The 19992-nt window shown below is 41.6% G+C and overlaps 1 protein-coding gene across 1 annotated transcript in view; it reads left to right on the top strand.

Annotated features, from left to right (window-relative positions):
* Positions 1 to 19992, top strand: part of LOC115542259 (uncharacterized) — a 578272-nt gene that overhangs the window by 128521 nt on the left and 429759 nt on the right. The window contains exons 14-16 of the mRNA XM_030354447.1: positions 59 to 130; positions 13032 to 13319; positions 13901 to 14164. Coding sequence (XP_030210307.1) covers positions 59 to 130; positions 13032 to 13319; positions 13901 to 14164 — 624 coding nt within the window. The remainder of the gene's footprint in view (positions 1 to 58; positions 131 to 13031; positions 13320 to 13900; positions 14165 to 19992) is intronic.

The following is a 19992-nucleotide window of genomic DNA, read 5'->3' as shown; positions in this document are numbered from 1 at the left end:
TAAGTAAAAGAATAAATAAAATAGAGAACAAAGCTTAACCCATGAGCCTTATTTTCAGGAACAGTCACAGAGGGGGGAGCAGTGGCAGGTCCCACTTCATCTCCTGGTGTCACTGAGGATGGGAGACGAGGTGAGCTCATATAGTGGCAACTCAAAGTGATTCCAAACAATCATTTGTTGCACTTTAAACTGAAAGCACCTTAACAACACTAACATCAAGTGGTCTGTCATCCTTTAGCAGGTAGTGAGCAAGACGATGTGATGGATGATGATGATGGCGGTGAAGAGAGTGAGTGAAATGAAGGCTGCTCTTAGGGTGAGGAGAGGGATGAGGAGGGGACAGAGTAGGAAGGGGGAAAAAGTGAGAGCACTGCAGACCAGCATGTGCCAGTGGACACGGGACCGTGGCCAGAGAAGCTCACTGATCATCAGAGAGACACAGTAATTTGCATACTGGCTAGTAAAGGTGCAGCAAAAACAGACCCAACCAAAATGGCACCCAAAGATACGGAAGGAAACCCAGTCCCAAATTATCTGCAGTATGTAAAGTCAGCCAATGGGGTTGAGATGATTACATTTTCTTTCCTTTTATGATGCGTGAGATGCATGGATCAAGTGAGGAAAATCCATGCATCTTCTTTAGCCTGGGTACACCCAAGCTGCCTTGTGCACAATTTCATTTTGCGCTACGAGGCAGCCTGGATTTCCAAGGATCCGATTTTTGCCTGAGATAGGGAACCAATCACAGAACGGGGAGGGACGGCAAGACGATGACGCCGTCTATGCGACACACCCTTCGTCTTGTTCCTCATCGAATTTCTGTCGCTCTACATACGGTGCCATGCCGTAATTCCGACGGCTCATTGTTCCGACAACTCAATGGTCCGAAATATTTCCCATTAGATCGGCATGCCACTACACCGACGGTTCAATGTTACGGAAACTGAACCCATTTGTCCGACGGGCCGTTTGTCCGGTAAGTCAAACAAGAGGCCCATTAGGCCGACGCTTCAATATGCCGATTAGGCCTACATGTAAAGAATTTTCTCTCGCTCGCTCGCTCGCCCTCTCGCTCTCTCGCTCTCTCACTAAGCACCACAATACAACCTAGGCCAGGGATGCCAGGGTGAAATTGGTCAGGGGGCCAGATTTTTTTGAAGTGAGATCTCAGGGGGCCGGATTACACTATCGGACTGAAAAGGCCTGAAAAGGCCAAAGACTGACTCAACACATGGATAGGTAGGCTATTTTAAATTATGCTTGAAGGCCTACCGATCGAAAATAAATTGCATTGGCCCCAAAATAGCCTCACGATGAGGCCTACAATTACATAGCCTAAAGCAGGCCTATGTAATAGTAGCCTACATTTATAAATGATAAATAACACCACTGTAAACTGTTAATAAATTGTATTTTATTTATTGAAGGCTTGCATAGGTGAACTAGGCGATCGCCTAGGGCGGCAAATGCGTTGGGGGCGGCAAAAGTGTTGGGGGCGCCCCCTGGTGGCGGCCTTAATAAATTAATCAATTTTAATGAAACAAGCGTGTTTTCTAAACACGTTTCGAAATGGAATGGAGAATGGGGGATGAAAAGTTATTGAATCGTAACAGACCATCAGCAGTAACATACCAACTGACGGATTCCCAAAAAAAAAAAAAAGTATTTAAATTTTTTTTTTTAATATAAAAATTAAAGAAATACATATATTCCCCCCTTATCACCCGCGGGCCGGATGTGACATACAGTCGGGCCGGATACGGCCCGCGGGCCGTCACCCTGGCATCCCTGACCTAGGCCTACATATCACGTTCACGTTGAATATTGGAGAGCAAAGTGACAAAAGACAGAGAGAGAGAGCGCGAGTGAGGTATAAAACTCTTTATATGTTGGCCTATTCGGCATATTGAACCGTCGGCCCGGGCCCAATGCGCCTCCTTTTTGAAAAGTCGGACAAACGGCCCTTCGGACCAATGGGTTACGTTTTCGTAACATTGACCCGTCGGCAGTGTGGCATGTCGATCTAATGGGAAATATTTCGGACCATTGAGACGTCGGAACAATGAGGTGTCGGAATTACGGGCAGGCCCCCTACATACGTCATTTGATATAATTATTACGAATGGCTATGAGTTACGTACTACCGACTCATGTGATAGACATTCGAAGCGCCCAAAAAACTGATCCGGGCAATCGTAAACCACGCCTCAAATCGAGAAAATTTATGTGTGGTTCCCAGACCTCTCCTCAATGTCGATTGAGATGAGGTCTGGCGTTAGCCCGGCTATTTATCTCCCTCTCTTGATCCTTACACAAGACAGAAAATGTGGGGGGGGGGGGGAGGGAAAATTCCCAAATTATCTTCAGTATGTAGAGTCAGCCAATGGGGGTGAGAAGATTAGTTATTGTTTGTTTTTTTTAAATGCGTGAGATTCTTGGTCTTTTGTGCTACATTCCTGATTGGGAGGGACACAAAGATAACTGAGACTCTCTTATTTTGCTGTAAACATTGGTACAGAGCCTAGATCTATTTATATACGTTCTTCCACTAAATGAAATGCACAATAGAGCTAATTTCCATTTAGCTTGTCTTGCTTCATGGCCAAATATATATGAGTGTGTCAATGGGCTATTGGGCACAGGTCAGCTAGCTGCTTTGAACGGAGAGGATCACGTTAGCGGCTCGTTCTTTGACCACCTTTAGTTATACGTTGCGGTTGCTAGGCCGGTCAATATGTTAAGGGGCCGTGTAGCACGTTTCAGTTGTACTCTTCGTATCTGGCCGCTAGGTGGATATAAGGTCTGTGACCTTGTTTTAGTTTGTGCTATTAATTCACATGTAAAGAAACAGAAAGGTTTACTGACTTACATGCTGCTGGGTCACGGATCAAAGTGTGTGTTATTGCAAAGGTTGCAGGTTGAGACAAAGTATTAACATTGTGTGTGTGAGCATGTTGATGCCACGATGGTACCTTTTATGTTTCTTTCCATTTTCTCCCCTTGCAGATGGTTTAACTTTTTGGGATATTTTCGGAATAATTATTATATTATGCATTGTTGCTGTAATTGCTGCTGTAATTTTTCTGCTGAAGTGTCGTAAGTATCCATTCCATCAACTTTTTTTTCACACTCACACTGTCGTTTAGCTCTCGCAAGAAAGATATATAGCGATATATCTATCAATAGCTTTATATATGTATATATACTATAGATATCTAAAAATAAAGGTAAATACATACAAATATTTATTATTTATACATATAGAGTTGTATTTATAGTGATTGGAACATAGCAAAAGAAAGGGCCAAATGTCCGTCAAATGGAAGACTTAAAATGCTTGAACACGACGCGTTTCATGAATGACAAGACTACTTTTTTATTAAATGAGTGTTAGGTGTCCTCAATGTTCTCCTAAGTTTTCCTTTTCTCCCTGACCCAGGTCCAGAACATCCATTTTCCATACGTCTAAAGAAGTGGATACGTGAGTGTTTTTCGGTTAAATGTATATCTACATCACATGATCTATTCTAGAGCACCCCAGTCCCATTAGTTGAATTAGTGCCTTTCGGCGATGTTCAGTTCATCCCAGGGCCACGGTTTAACCATGTGCTTTGCGTAGTATTTCACTCACTTCCTGATTTGGATTATTCCTTCATGGAAGTTTGTGACCTCCAGAGCCACACCGGGCTTTCTATGACAGCTGTATGTGTATAAGAGCATGTCCATGAAACGTTATTTTCCAAAGTATATTTGTAAGGAAAACATTATGGATTCCCCAACATCTAATCCTGCACAAAACTTTTCCAACTTTTCAGACCACCGTCCGGCTCACGTTGATGACTGTGAGAGGGTGGTCATTCTTATCACCGCCACGGTAAACTAATGAAGCTTGTTCTTTGGTTTCTCCTCAGCTTTTTACAAGAAGCCTGCCGATCCTGTCCTTGTCAATGTAGTCCAAACAGCTGTTCCAGTCCAAACAGCTGTTCAAGCCGAACCAGCTGTTCAAGTCGAACCAGCTGATCAACTCCAACCAGCTGTTCCAGTTCAAACAGCTGTTCCAGTCCAACCAGCTGTTCAAGTCCAACCAGCTGATCAACTCCAACCAGCTGTTCCAGTCCAAACAGCTGTTCCAGTCCAAATAGCTGTTCCAGTCCAACCAACCAATCCAGGCCAACCAGATGATCCATTCCAACCGGCTGTTCAAGTCCAACCAGCCAATGGAGTTGCAGGTCAGTCACCATAGTTACCAAGGAAAAAATTCAATTGATTGATTGATTGAATGATTATAAACTGTAGACAAAATGTACATAGTTAAAATATTATACTAGCGTTGACAAAATATAGTTAGATAAATATTTTTCTTTCATTACATAGTGGTGGAGACCAGGCGAGAGTTAGTTTAATATCCAACATTAAATTGACGATTTGATAGTGAATAACAATAACTTATTTTTTTAAGCATACCCTAAGCCTTTGCCATGGCAACAGTAATCTACTAAAGATGTTATTTCTGTTTGTTTCCAGAACTAGAGAGTCTCCTGCCTCAACAACCTGGTGAGTCTTGGGGATCTTCGTGACATTAGAACCAATGAAGAACAGAAGAAAGCAATTTGACTGATTTTTTTTCTGTGTAATACAGAGAATTTATCTAGCCCATTACACAAACCATATAGAGCTAGCTCACATGCTACGCTGTAATGCTGAGCCAAAAACAAAACTAGCTGTAACTGTAGGTTGAGTGGCTCTATTGGTAGCTGGCACAGAACTCACATTTTTCAAATGGACCGTCCATACATAAGTAAGAACATTAAACAAGACATACTAATAAGGGCTAGGCCAACAGCTTATGAGTATGAGTTATCTGATTCCATGATTGATAAATATCCATAATAGAATCAAATGCATTCTTTCTTACCCTTAGTCCAAACGTTTACTCCACGCAATCTGAAAGGTTTATATATATATTTATATATATATACATGTATAAACATAAACCTTACCTTTTTTCTAAGTAAAATTCTCAGGGACCAATCTGAGTAAAGCAGGTTCCAAATAGCTGTCTAAACTCAAATGAGAATCACGAGAAAGCCCCTCCGTAATAATAAGAACGCTCAACCTACACATTGATGTCAATTAATCTTTTAACTAATTAGACCATATTAAAGCTCACATTATTACCTCATTGGACCTGACACTGTATTAGAGCTAACACCAATTATAATGACTTCTATTATTATTAAGTTTCTGCTCACACATAGAGTGATCAAAACAACACCATGACCTTTAAAGTTTGAACAGTCTGAGATAAAACAGTCCCTACAGGCTTGACTTCTTTACAGGTCACCCTGACCAATACTCACTATCATTTTCATTGTCCTGAACTTGCTTCTTGAACCGACTCCCGATTGCATGATTTGAGTGCCTTCCTTAATAAATAGTTTCACTATTACACTGTGGAATCAAACTAACAACTTAACTTAACTTAGCTTAGTGTTAATTGCATGTGTTTTTGTTTCTTTCACAGTAACTGGGGATTTGGAGATGGAAACATTAAATAATCCAGATTCAAATGAAGACCTATAAGTAGTCACCCAGAGTGGCCACTGGATTGTTGCAGTCCGCGCATCTACTAAGCCGCCTCTGATCGTCCAACAAGTGGAACTAGTTGATTGTTGATGGGACTGCAGACCACTCCATGTTTCTATCAACAAGAGCAATGAGGTTGCTGCACTCACTGAATCATCTGTAAATTGGCCAACCAAAGATCAGACATGCAGCAGGATGTCTGCTGCGAAACACGTGTGGTTGTAGCTGAAAGTGCCAAATGATTTCCTGTTTTCCACACAGTTGGGGTCAATTGGCATTTGTTACCAAGTATTTGCGATGCTTCAGATTTTTTTATGTATTTATATAGCTTGCTTGTTTTTATATTGTCTTGTCTACTGTTCTAGAGACTCCTAGTTGTAACACCACCAACGGGTCGATTTTAAAATGCATGCAGCCTTTACGTCTGCCAGTTACTGCTAACAGAGAGCCATAGAAGCTTAATATTTTAAAAAAAAATCTGCCATTAGGGGTTCGCTGCTTGGTCCCATATAGTTTCTGTATCATTTATTTTTTCCTTGAAGATTCACACTGCAGCCTAGCCTGGTCCTACCAGACTCCGGTGCTTTATTTCATTTGTACAGAGAGTCTGGACCTACTCAATTGACAAAGGTTAACATCAATCCCGATGCCCCAGTGCAGTGACAGGGACAATGTGCTGTGGAAGGTGCCGTCCTCCGGAGGAGACGTAAAACCGAGGTCCTGACTCACTGAGGTCTTAAAAAGATCCCAGGGCACTTATCGTGAAGAGTAGGGGTTCCCCCGGTGTCCTGGCCCAACAAGGCTCGCCCAACAACGCCATTCAATCTGGCCCCCTAATCATCCTCCTGTATAATTGGCTGACTCATTACTTCCCTCACTCTCCACCTCAAGCTGGTGTGTGGTGAGCGTTCTGGCGCAGATTGGCTGCCGTGCATCACCAAAGTGGGTGCTACACACTGGTGGTGGTTAGTGAGGTCCCCCCTTCACTGTAAAGTGTCCTTGAGTGTCTAGAAAAGTGCTATATAAATTCAATCCATTATTAGGGGTCCAAGCCAACAGGTTGGATCCCTATTGTTTTTGTAAGGATTTTTATTAGGGGTCCAAGCCAACAGGTTGGATCCCTATTGTTTTTGTAAGGATTTTTCTTCCTATTATTATTATTCCCAGCTAGAAGTGGTACCACAGCCCAAACCGTAAATGGTGCCGACACGCCAATTGCATGACTACATCCAGGTCGGTGAGGTGACGGCAGACGACAAAATCCAGACATGCCGGCCACTAGGTGGCGCTATACCAAGAAATACGCGTTTGGGGCTATAACTCCCACACCGAACCTTCCACAGTCAAAAACTTGTACCCACATATTCACTGGAGTCTGCTGCATCTTTTGACATAGGCCACGCCCATTTGCGTCTATAATTTTTTTTCGCAAAATCGCGAAAACCGCAAAAATGTTTTTTCCCTACTCCTCCCACATTTCTCGACCAATCAACACCAAACTTTGCACACGACATCGTCAGACGCAAACGAAAAGAAAAACTCAAACACTTTTTGATCCGACCTTCGATTACGAAACATTAGCATTTTGAATATTTGTTTATTAGCTACGTTTTACGTCAAAACGCAAAAATTCAAAAAATACCAAAATTAGACATCGGATCAAGTCCAAATTTTAGACACATGTCGGTGCTACCCTTAATGCCGTTCAATAAAGATTTCGGAATATTTCGCCATTAGGGGGCGAAATAAACGAGGAAATTGTATATCTTCTAATTGGCTAAAGGAATGTTCTTCAAACTCAAGGGAAACCATCAAGGGGCAAACCCGATTCTATATAGAAAATATGGCCAAGAATTATTAATGTGGGCGGGAGTTTTTGGCAAAGGAAAATTGTCTTGGGAAAATTTCGCCAACAGGGCGGCGCCAAAAAACGACGACATTGTCTATCTCCTATTTGGCCAATGGAATGTTCTGAAAACGCGTTTTAGGCTATAACTCCCACACCGAAGCTCCCACAGTCAAAACCTTTATATCCACATGTTTTTCACGGTAACGTTTTGAATACTTGCTTCGCGTTGTGCCGGCGAAATGCACATTTCTTGTCGCGTTGTGCCGGCGAAATGCACACTTCTTGGACCCCTGCATAACTGCTTGCAGTTCTAGTTATTATTATTTTTATTATACTTACCCCCCTAAAACTGGCACTACAGCCCGAACCGTAAATGGTGCAGACACGACAATTGCATGACTAGATCCAGGTCTCTTCGGACTACGCTGACGACCAAATCCAGACACGCCGGCCACTAGGTGGCGCTATACCAAGGAAAGACGCGTTTGGGGCTATAACTCCCACACCGAACCTCCCACAGTCAAAAACTTGTACGCACATATTCACTGGAGTCTGCTGCATCTTTTGGCATAGGCCACGCCCATTTGCGTCTAGAATTTTTTTTCGCAAAATCGCGAAAACCGCAAAACTGTTTTTGCCCTACTTCTCCCACATTTCTTGACCAATCGACACCAAACTTTGCACACGACATCGTCAGACGAACACGGAAAGAAAAACTCAAACACTTTTTGATCTGACCTTCGACTACGAAACGGTAGCGTTTTGAATATTTGTTTATTAGCTACGTTTTACGTCGATACGCAAAAATTCAGAAAATACCAAAATTAGACATCGGATCAAGTCCAAATTTTAGACACATGTCGGTGCTACCCTTAATGGCGTTCAATAAAGAATTCGGAATGTTTCGCCATTAGGGGGCGCAATAAACGAGGAAATTGTATATCTTCTAATTGGCCAAAGGAATGTTCTTCAAACTCAAGGGAAACCATCAAGGGGCAAACCCGAATCTATATAAAAAATATGGCCAAGAATTATTAATGTGGGCGGGAGTTATTTGGCAAAGGAAAATTGTCTTTGGAAAATTTCGCCACAGGGCGGCGCCAAAAAACGACGACATTGTCTATCTCCTATTTGGCCAATGTTCTGAAAACACGTTTTAGGCTATAACTCCGACACCGAAGCTCCCACAGTCAAAACCTTTATATCCACATGTTGTTCACGGTTGCGCTTTGAATACTTGCTTCGAGTTGTGCCGGCGAAACGCACATTTCTTGTCGCGTTGTGCCGGCGAAATGCACACTTCTTGGACCCCTGCATAACTGCTTGCAGTTCTAGTTATTATTATTATTAGTTCTTCGCCACCTACAGAGTTTATTATGGTTGTTATATCATTCATAAACACTGTGTTATTTTCCCATAGACCTTTGACCGATGGAACCGGAGCCTCGGAGGCGGGACTTATTTTTCAGAGTAGCTACCGTGTTCGTGATTGGTCGAACCGTCTGCCTATCGCAGTATCAAGAAATTCCTATCAATGAGATGACTTCCTTCCTGCCAAGGGGATGACACCATTGCAAGTTGAAGCGGGAGAGATGCCACTTTGGTTAAGGAGAAAACAGTTACTGGCTAATTACTGGATTAATTTGATGGGACAGAGGGAAGACCATCAAGTTAGAGTGGCGACTCAAGCAAGCTGGGAGAGGGTGGTAGCAAAGTGGTCAAGCTTTGGATGGACAGGGGAGGTAGTGGCACAGGAGCTGTTAGTAACAGATAAAAATAATTGTCCAGCTGTTTTATGGCCTCGGATACCTCTCTGGCAATTGGATGTACCTAAGGTGGATGTAGGATTGCTTGAAATTAAAACTGAGAACAATGAAGCGGATATGGTATTTGAGTTTCAGCGTCATGTGAGAGAACATTATGGGGATAATCTACTAATTTTAATGATTGGTCAAAAGATCAAGAAACTGAAGCAACAGGAGCGGCTTTTATGGTTTAGAGGTTAAAGGTAGAGTCATCTAAGAGGACATCCGATTTTTTGCATGTTTAAACTATTGAGCTATATGCTATTTTAATGGCAATAAAGTGGACTGAGCAACTTGAAAATCAAAAGGTATTGATGTGTAGTGATTCTGTTTCAGCCATGTTTGGGTAGGGACAGCGAAGAGCCATCAGGATCTTATATATGAGATCCTGATGGCAATTAGAAGTGTGTCTGTGGGAGGAGGGGTGATCTCTCTGATGTGGGTCCCAGCCAATACAGGAATCTCAGGAAATTAGAAAGCTGATAAATTAGCTAAAGCAGCTGTAAAGAAGGAAAATGTGGAAGTAACATTACATCTGTCTAAGGCTGAGGGAAAATGTCTTGTGTGGAGGGGGATCATGGCCCAGTGGCAACAATTATGGGAGAGAGACTAAAGGGAGACATTTATTCTCATTAAATGGAAGAGTGACTGAGTCAACTAAACCTTGTGGGATGAGAAGGAAACAACAGGTTACTATTGCTAGAATGAGAATTGGTCACACATTATTGAATAGTACTCTTTTTATAATAGGGAAACATCAAGATGGAATGTGTGATGAATGTCAACAACCCGAGACAATGCCTCATGTTCTTATACATTGTAGGAGATAAAGCAGGGAAAGGAAGGAGTTACTAGAGACATTGAGAGAGATGGGTCTAGAAGAGAATTCAGTTAAAGGTATTAACCTGAAGGTGGCAGCAATGCAAAAATTTGGATGCCAGCTGTCATAAAATCCCACTGAAGAAGAAAAAGAAGAAGAAGGAGATGACACGAAAGTTGGGGGAACTTTATGACGTCGGTTGACCTTGATTATGGTTTAGTATTATGCAATTGTTTAATATGTTGCTCCTGGTTAACATGAGGTTCTCCGGTCCCCTCTTCTTCTGGCTGTCGGCCGTCCTTGGAGTCCTGGCTGGTAGGTGGTTTGTTTTGTATCACACTGAACCGCGCCCTTCCCCGCACACACGTCGCCTCAATATGATTTCATACTCAAACATTACGCTACCAGCTTATATCGGTATGTCTGTGATCGTATATATTGTTCGAAGCCTGAGCGTTAATGTAACGATATAGACAGAGTTGAGTATAGTGAGTGGCGTTGTAAAGCGCCGTTGTTATAGCCTGTTTACGACACTCCGTAAAGTCAGGAAGTGAACATCCCTTTCGTATTCTGCGTAGAGAGACTGCGGTCAAGCCAGCCGACTCATCAAGATCGGCGGTCAAGCCAGCCGACTCAGTTTTTTGCCGTACCTGTATATACTAGCCATTACGGTAATAGCGTCTCAGAACTAGTTTCAAATAAAAGCATTCGTCGGGTACATACAAAAAGACAGTCAATAAAAGCAAATACTATCTAAGGAAGTGTACGGCCGTTGTGGTATTTACTTTCAAAATAAAAGCCCACCAAACCTTCCAATATGAGACATATTACATATGATTTTGGATACGATTTAAAAGAAAATGCCCTTTTACTCCAGGCTCATTTCACTGCAGGGCGATAGTTCAAGACCCCACCGGGTCCACCCAAGAAGTTTCAGGACATTCTGATGCGTAGTTTCAAAATAAAAGCCCACCAAATATGAGACATATTACATATGATTTTGGATTCGATTTAAAAGAAAATGCCCTGTTATTTCAGGCTCATTTCACTTCAGGGTTATAGTTCACGACCCCATAGGGTCACCCAAGAAGTTTCAGAACATTCTAATGTGGAATTTCAAAATAAAAGCCCACCAAAAATTCCAATATGAGACATATTACATATGATTTTGGATTCAATTTAAAAGAAAATTCCCTGTTATTTCAGGCTAATTTTACTTCAGGGTTATAGTTCAAAACCCTATGGGGTCACGCAAGAAGTTTCAGAACATTCTGATGTGGAGTTTCAAAGTAAAAGCCAACCAAAATCTCCAATATGAGACATATTACATATGATTTTGGATTCAATTTAAAAGATATTGGAATTTTTGGTGGGCTTTTATTTTGAAATTGCACATCAGAATGTTCTGAAACTTCTTGGGTGACCCTATGGGGTCGTGAACTATAACCCTGAAGTGAAATGAGCCTGAAATAACAGGGCATTTTCTTTTAAATCGAATCCAAAATCATATGTAATATGTCTCATATTTGGTGGGCTTTTATTTTGAAACTACGCATCAGAATGTCCTGAAACTTCTTGGGTGACCCTGTGGGGTCTTGATCTATCGCCCTGCAGTGAAATGAGCCTGGAATAACAGGGCATTTTCTTTTAAATCGTATCCAAAATCATATGTAATATGTCTCATATTGGAAGGTTTGGTGGGCTTTTATTTTGAAAGTAAATGCCACAACGGCCGTACACTTCCTTAGATAGTATTTGCTTTTATTGACTGTCTTTTTGTATGTACCCGACGAATGCTTTTATTTGAAACTAGTTCTGAGACGCTATTACCGTAATGGCTAGTATATACAGGTACGGCAAAAAACTGAGTCGGCTGGCTTGACCGCCGATCTTGATGAGTCGGCTGGCTTGACCGCAGTGTAGAGAGAGGTTTGAATATTAGCCATAATGTCGGAACCATCCAATGTATACTTATCTCGATACCCTAAGAAGAAGAATACGCTCCCTTAGAAGCCACAAGTTAGAGAAAAACATGTACTACAGCACTACATTACCCATAATCCGAACTGTATAACGCCTCTGATTAGTGGAGCTCGTTGTTACCATACATCTCTACACACATGTCTCGTCCGCTCTTCCCGGCCAATGGAGTCGAACGTCCGCACTGGCGGCCATCTTGCCACAGTCAGCTGCTCACCCATAACATTGTGTTGGTAGTGGTACATGTATTTTTAAATAACCATAACTTGCTCAATTTTCAACCGATTTTCAAACGGTTTCTTTAGTTGTAAACGTCAGAGATGTAGTTATGAAAAGATATTATAACCACTTTAAAAACGCCAGAAACCAAACCGTTTGTAAATGGGTTGTCATTTGGATAGTATAAATGATAGGAATACATTATGGTGAATGAATACGTAACTGATGGGAAGAACGAAGCACTGTACCATGTCGATGACAACCCTATAAACACTATAGGCAACATTACACACACACACACACACGCGCATACACAAACACCTTTTATTAAAAATATAAACACTATAATAATCTCACAAATATTGTACAGCCTTTGCCTTTTTTTTGGTTTTCTAAATAAATGTTTTGCTCTGAATCAAAAAGAATGGGAGATTTACTTACCTACTGTTTAAAAAAGGGGGCAGTCACTGTTACGCTCTTTAGCCGCAAGCAACCAGGAGGATGTTCGCATAACTGCAACCTCTTGTACTTCACTCTACTCCATTCATGAAAATATATGTCTTATCGGCTTGAAATTAATGGTGGCAAACCCACCAATGTGGCCGCTGTACAGACAGCTCGGCTCACCGTCTTTTGTATCTGGATGCTTTCACAAAAGTCTTAGATTCTGTCAAGAAGCGTTTAATCTCATCAGAAACACTTTGCAAAATGAAAAGCTATGAAAGAGACTGTGATAGAAAAACATTTCAATCGTTTTTGTTTTTTGTTGCAGCTCAAGGAGAACCTAAATATTTTGAAGTGGGAACACCGCTCACCTTGGAGCCAGACGTTTCCACTGTTCCACAACCAATCAACACCATCAGGTGGAAATATGGCACAGGCTTGGTGGTTGATTGGGATCCGAGCGGCCATACATACTATGGGTCATTCAAGGGACGCACAACGTTGGATCCAAAAACCCTGTGGTTGGTCATCAATCGTTTGACCTTGGCTGATAGCGGACAGTTCTCCTTGGAGACGAATCTTGGAACATTCGGGACTCATGAGGTTAAAGTCATCAGTAAGTGTGTGTGTGTGTGTGTGTGTGTGTGTGTGTGTGTGTGTGTGTGTGTGTGTGTGTGTGTGTGTGTGTGTGTGTGTGTGTGTGTGTGTGTGTGTGTGTTCGTTCCATCTATTGACCTGAGCCCAAATTTATCTAATTTCAATGAGCAAATACCAAAATGTCATTGGTAAATGGTAAACTTAAGTGTCCTCACCTCTGAGAGATCAAAAAGGAGTCAGATCTGCATTTGTAATGTACGCGGTAGTGCAACCAGTTTAGGTCTGTAAAAGCCTTAAGACATTTCCGTAAAAGCCTAAAGAAATTGGCTAAACGAATGGCCTGGGCCACTAGGACAATAAAACAAATGGGCCCATATCTTACGACTGATATTTAGATGAAATGTAACCAAACCTTTACCATCGGTTTGCCTTTACGCATAGGCAAATATATGAAAAGTGACAGGGGTCTAGACTGCAGACAGAAAGACAGACTGATTTCTGCACTGGCGGAAAAGGGGGGGGGGGCTTCCCTTTGCTGTAGATGATACACAGCAAAGGGAAGACCTCATCTCTGTTCTTGTGTTCTTTTCACCTGACCAGAGCCCCCTCCGACGCCCAGTATAAAGACCCAGCCGCTGGTGTGTGACGTAATTTGTACTTTGAAGTGTACCGCAGACACCACAGATCTGGGACCGGTCTCCTACGAATGGAAGAAAGACGAAGGAGAGTGGACCGAGGGTGACGAGCTGAAGGTTATGGAGATTTCCAAACCCCCTGAGAAGTTCTCCTGCAGGCTGAAGACCCCTGTGAGGACCAGTAATGCCAGCATCGCCAAGGACAATCCACTCTATAAACCAGTACCAGGTATGTCACGAGTGGACAGTATTCAAACAGGGGTCATAAGAAGATAATTGTGTTGCAAAATTCTAGTTCCTGTAGAATTGGATTTGAGAAGTTGTAGAAGTTAGGTAGAAGCTACATTGCTGATTGGGAGGGACACATAGATACCTGACACTCTCCTATTTTTCTGTAAACATTGATGCCGAGCCCAGATCTATTTATATACAGTATGTCACAAGCGACCAGGAGGCAGTGTTGCCAGATTGGGCTGGAATTAGCCCCTAGCAGCTTATTTCAATTTAACTTGTCTTACTTCATGGCCGAAGACATAGGAGTAAATGGGCTACTGGGCACTTTTGACTCTTCATAAGGCTGCAGTGGCCAGCTAGCTGCTTTGAACAGAATGGATCACGTTAGGGGCTCGTGGGCTACTGGGCACTTTTGACTCTTCATAAGGCTGCAGTGGCCAGCTAGCTGCTTTCTGCGCTTCACATGTAAAGAAACACAAAGAAGCCTGACTTTCGTGCTGCTGGCTTACGGATCAAAGTGGAGGGGTTGTTTTCCAATTGTGTGTTGTTGTAAAAGGATTAACGTTGTGTGTTAGCATTTTGATGACATGATGGTACCTTATGTTTATTTCCATTTTCTCTCCTTGCAGATGGTTTGACTTTAGGGGACATTTTCGGAATACGTATTGGCATATTATGCGTTGTTGCTGTAATTGCTGTAATTGCAGTTATTAATGTCATCTCTGGTGAAGAGCCGTAAGTATCCATTCAATCAACTATTTCACACTCACACTTGTTTAGCTCTAAGTCTTGCAAGAAAGATATATACAGATATATATCGATAGCTTTCCATATTCCTATATGCATATATATAATAATAATAATAATATATACATGTATAGACATAGATTTATACATCTATTTATAGTTACACATTTATTTATAGATTTATACACATACTGATTGGTACATGGCAAAAAGAAAATAACTGCATGGAGGGACAACATGGCCAATGTCCAATGTCCAATGGATTTTCCCTTTCTCACCATGCCAGCCTATTTCAACAACAAAAACGTGCCAGGTTGATGAGCCAATGCAGGTTGTTTCAAAACAAACTCTTTTCTGACCTCACACAAGTGTGTTCGACTAGAGGCCCCGTTTACACGAGGGCGCTTGCGGGTGAAAAAGACAAAATATTTTATCGGAAGTGCCTTTCGTTTAGACGGTGACGGCGATTTTGGGGCATGAAAACGCATAAATCTGAAACCACCCTCCAGGGTGGAAAAGTATGGTAAGCTATCCTCGCCAGAAAACGGCATCATTTAGACACGTATCACCTTCATTACGCCGTAAAAAACGCCGTAAAATGTAGAAAAACGCTGTATTTTACGCCGTCATGCGCAAAAAAGTGCCGCAATTAAGCCTTTCAAGAGCACGCGTAAAAAGCGCAGTTTTGAACATCAAACCACGCGTAAAATACGCCGCTTTTGTGCACATCTCAACGGCGTAAAATACAGCGTCTCTCTAGTATGCTAATAATCTCCGCCCTGCTTTTCTCCCAGCCAATGCATTTGAAGTGTTTGCGCCCAATCGCTGAACAAGACAAGCAGACCAAATCAGTTTAGCACAGATCTGCTTTGAGCCGTTCTCCTCTCATTTGTTGTTAGTTGTAGCGTCATATAGATATTAGAGCTGTCAAGCGATTAAAATATTTAATCGTGATTAATCGCATTAATGTCATAGTTAACTCACATTAATCGCGATTAATCGCAAATTCTTTTTCTATGCTAAATATCCCTTGATTTTTTTGTCCCATAATTCTTCTCATTTTAATTCTCTTATCAACATGGTGAAGTGTATCGGCTTGCCTTGTGCAAATGATTTTTTATTGATAACAACATTGGCATATACTGATCAAAACAGGACGATACAAAAAAAGAGCCTATAGTGCAATTAAACGACTGCTTTGAACAAATGCCATTTGAACATAGAAGTCAGGCTACTGCTTCTTTGTTTTGAGCCAAAGAAAAAAAAAAAAAAAAGTTTTTTGCGTTAATCGAGCGATAATTTTTTTAACGCCGTTAAATTTGGTTTGCGTTAACGCCGTTAATAACGCGTTTAACTGACAGCTCTAATAGATATATATCAGTAAATCCAGTTCCAACAGTGTGGTCACCGTGGCCGTGGCCCAATCGATAGAGACGCTTGCTCTGTAGGCAAGAGGTTGTTTAAAAAATAAATAATAATAATACATATAAAGACGATTCAAACGTTTCATCGAGTCTCTCGCATTCTACAATGGCCAGCTTTATTGTTTCCCATGGGAGCCGGTGACTTAGTCTGCGAGTGGACGATCTGAAACTAAATCGGAAACTAGATTTCTTCTTCGAAGGTTGTGCTCCACACAGAACCTCCTCACCTTCATAACGGAGCACTTCGGGGCACCAGATTGCTTTAGAGCGGTACTGATCGCGTCGTGTGTCTTTCCAGTGTCAAATAGTTCACGAATAAAATCACCATAAGGTTCAAGTGCGGCCATAACTAAGGCTTCATATAATTAGACACCTAAACCAGCAATTAGTCTATTGCTGGTTTAGGTGGTTGGCTCTTTTTTCTTCGCTGTGTTCTGCCTTCTGGTGTAGCCTTTAACTATAAATGTATGTAGGCCCTATTTGTTTTTCTGTTTCGGGTTTTAAAAACCAACACACAAACACAAAATCAAATGCCGTTTATTTGTTTATTCCTTTGGCCCTTTTTCAGTTTCAAAACCAAATCAGAAAAACCAAAAAACAATCCTGTTAATTGTTTGCCCTGATTTTGTTTTAAATCGGAATATTCAAAGAACGAACCATACACGGATTCTCCTACCTCATCACTTTACTGACACACACGTGTGTGTGGCAGTAAAGTGACAGGGTCATTCCATGGACAAAAATCTTTCCATCTAACTAAAAAATATTAATTTAGGAGGATAGTCATTGCACAGCTGTAACCAAGTATTCTCATTATAGCCTAGTTATATTCTAGTTTTGCATATTTATACATTGTATCCTATTTTCATATTTCATGTGGCATCTGTATTTTTATGTAGGCTACAGCATCTGTATTTTAAATGTAGCTTATATCTTTTTACATTTTACCTTTTGCTGAGGTGGGCGCTGTATTAGCCTACTGTATAGGCTGTCTGTATTTGCGAAAGAATTATTTGTATTGTGTAACCTGCTGGATTATGAAAATTAGTTTGGGGTAAATAAAGTGTCTGTCTGTCTGCCTGGGGGAAAATGCCGTGCGTGTACGCACGGTGCGTTCAGGATTAGGACTGATATAGCATATGTCGGCCTATAGGCCTAATCAATCGGGTTTTAATATTTGAAGCATTCATATTAGTCTATTCTTTTCGTAGGCTACTCTGCTGTTGGCCTTGATGGGGGGATATTTTTTTGCTTCCATGCACAAATAGTTGAATCCAACAACATTCCTGCGTCTCCCCCTCATACAGAGCCCATTTAAGCACTGTGTCAGACTCAGTAGACTGTTACAAGCCTCTGAACGTTGTTAGAGCAGTGCACGCGCGTTCATGTAAAGAGGAGTTTTGGGAAAAACTGTCATTTTTTACGAAGTTTCGAAAGAATGATGGGCTGATGGGCCTCTTAAGCCTATCAGTTAGGCTACTTGGCTCCCCAGTTCATCATATCTCTCTATGGCTCCCTCTCACTCCTTTCCACTGTGTATTTATATCGATTGAACAAGAGAGGATGTAACGATAACTCCACGAAAATAAAGGCTCCATGGCTGTAATAATTTAAATATAATTAACTTATAAAGCGTGTAACAAGACACCTAGATGATCTGGCTGGCTGACTAAAAAGGAACTGAATTTGGAACTTATAACACAGGAGGACAGACTTGCGGACTAAAAAGCATTGCGAACATAAAAGCGTGACCATCTGACAAAAGCACAAATCGGACAATAAATGGATTCGATCCAACAACCTTTTGCCTACAGAGCAAGTGTCTCTATCGTATGGACCACGGTTATCACAACTTTGAAACTGCATTTACTAATATATATATCTATATGACGCTACAACTAACGCCAAATGAGAGGAGATCTGTGCTGAACTGATTTGGTCTGCTTGTCTTGTTCAGCGATTGGGCGCAAACACTTCAAATGCATTGGCTGAGAGAAAAGAAGGGTGGAGATTATTAGCATACTAGAGAAACGCCGTATTTTACGCTGTTGTAATGTGCACAAAAGCGCCATATTTTACGGGCGGTTTGATGTTCAAAACGGCACTTTTTACGCGCGCTCTTGAAAGGCTTAATTGCGGCGTGAAAAACTGTGTTTTTTTGCGCATGACGGCGTAAAATACGTAGTTTTTCTACATTTTACAGCGTTTTTTACGGCGTAATGAAGGTGATACGCGTCTAAATGATGGCGTTTTCTGGCGGGGATGGCTTGCCATAGAAAAGTTGAATACGCTCCGCCGTAGCATTTCCGTCTGAACTGCCAAGAGGCAAAACACTGCTCAGATCTGCTCACGTCGCGTACGCGTTTACGTCACATACATGTGCCAGTACAAGGAAATAAACAAACATGTCAGATTATTTCCATGCGTGGGACCTTCAAGCTGCTCTGGCAGCTCTAACAAGCATACAGGAGTATTTCAACAAAATGTACAGGATATTTACAGATAGTATTACTGAACAGAGAAGGATTTTTTCGGTTTTTGCGGCACGGATAAGAGAAGGAAGATTCTACGCATGCGCTCAGACATGGCGGTGTTGTGTGATAGTCTATCACAGCACCACCTAGTAGCCTGGCATGCATACCCAATCGAATTCCACACACTTTTGCGTCACCGTATGCATGCAGATTTCCTCCCAAAAACGCTCGTCTAAACGCGGAATAAAAAGTGAAGACGCAACGCCACTTTTGCGTCTTCTGTTCAGACCGTCATCGTGTAAACGTAGCCTTCAGATGTGTGATGGAGGGTTCAACTCCAGCCCAACAAGTTGATTTAGTACACACATCACCTCCTTACACGGGGTGGATGCTCCTATTTGGGATGTCACAAATGGCTAGATTTTCAGCACTCTGTCTTTTCCCTGATTGTGGTGTATTTGCCAGAATTATCATGTCAATATTATTCTGTTGTTGTTTTTTGTTGTTGTCATAATGGGCAACTAGTGGAGAACGGTCAAACCTAATAGAACGCATCAAGACCTATCAATGACATGCACGGGATCGATAAAAGTAGAATAATTCAATAGGGTCATGTTTATAGATTTTTGGTATTTTTACCTGGCTGGAAGACGTTGATTCAGTTGCCTTCCTTCCGTGGTATAGTAATTAAAAAGTCTGTTTAGATTAAGATTTGGATTTAAAATAAATACTTTGTTGAGAAACAAGTTGTTGAATTATCTAAACATGGAAATTAAGTGGTAACACGTTTTGTGTGTCTTTCACAGGCCCTGGGGATGGGGAGTTGGGGAAATGAATGATTGAAAGTAGTCACCCAAAGTGATTACTGCTGTCTAATAGGCCGCCTCTTTATGTCCAAGACCTGGAACACGTTGATGGGACTGCAGACCACTCCATGTTTCTCTCCACAAGATCAATGAAGTCGCTGCACTCAAGGAATCATCTGTAAATTACCCACCAAAGATCAGGCACATGGATGTCTGCTGTGACACATGCGTGGTCGTAGCAGAAAGTGGACACTGATTTCCTGTTTTCCACACAGGTGGAGTCAATTGGCCTTTGTTACAAAGTATTTGCGATGCTTCAGATTTTTGTATGCATTCATACAGCTTGCTGTTTTTATATTATTATTATTTTTA

Source organism: Gadus morhua, chromosome 4, assembly GCF_902167405.1.
Source record: "Gadus morhua chromosome 4, gadMor3.0, whole genome shotgun sequence".
Taxonomy (NCBI): Eukaryota; Metazoa; Chordata; class Actinopteri; order Gadiformes; family Gadidae; genus Gadus; species Gadus morhua.
The sequence above is the reverse complement of the archived record's forward strand: the minus strand, read 5'-3'. Positions and strand labels throughout refer to the sequence as shown.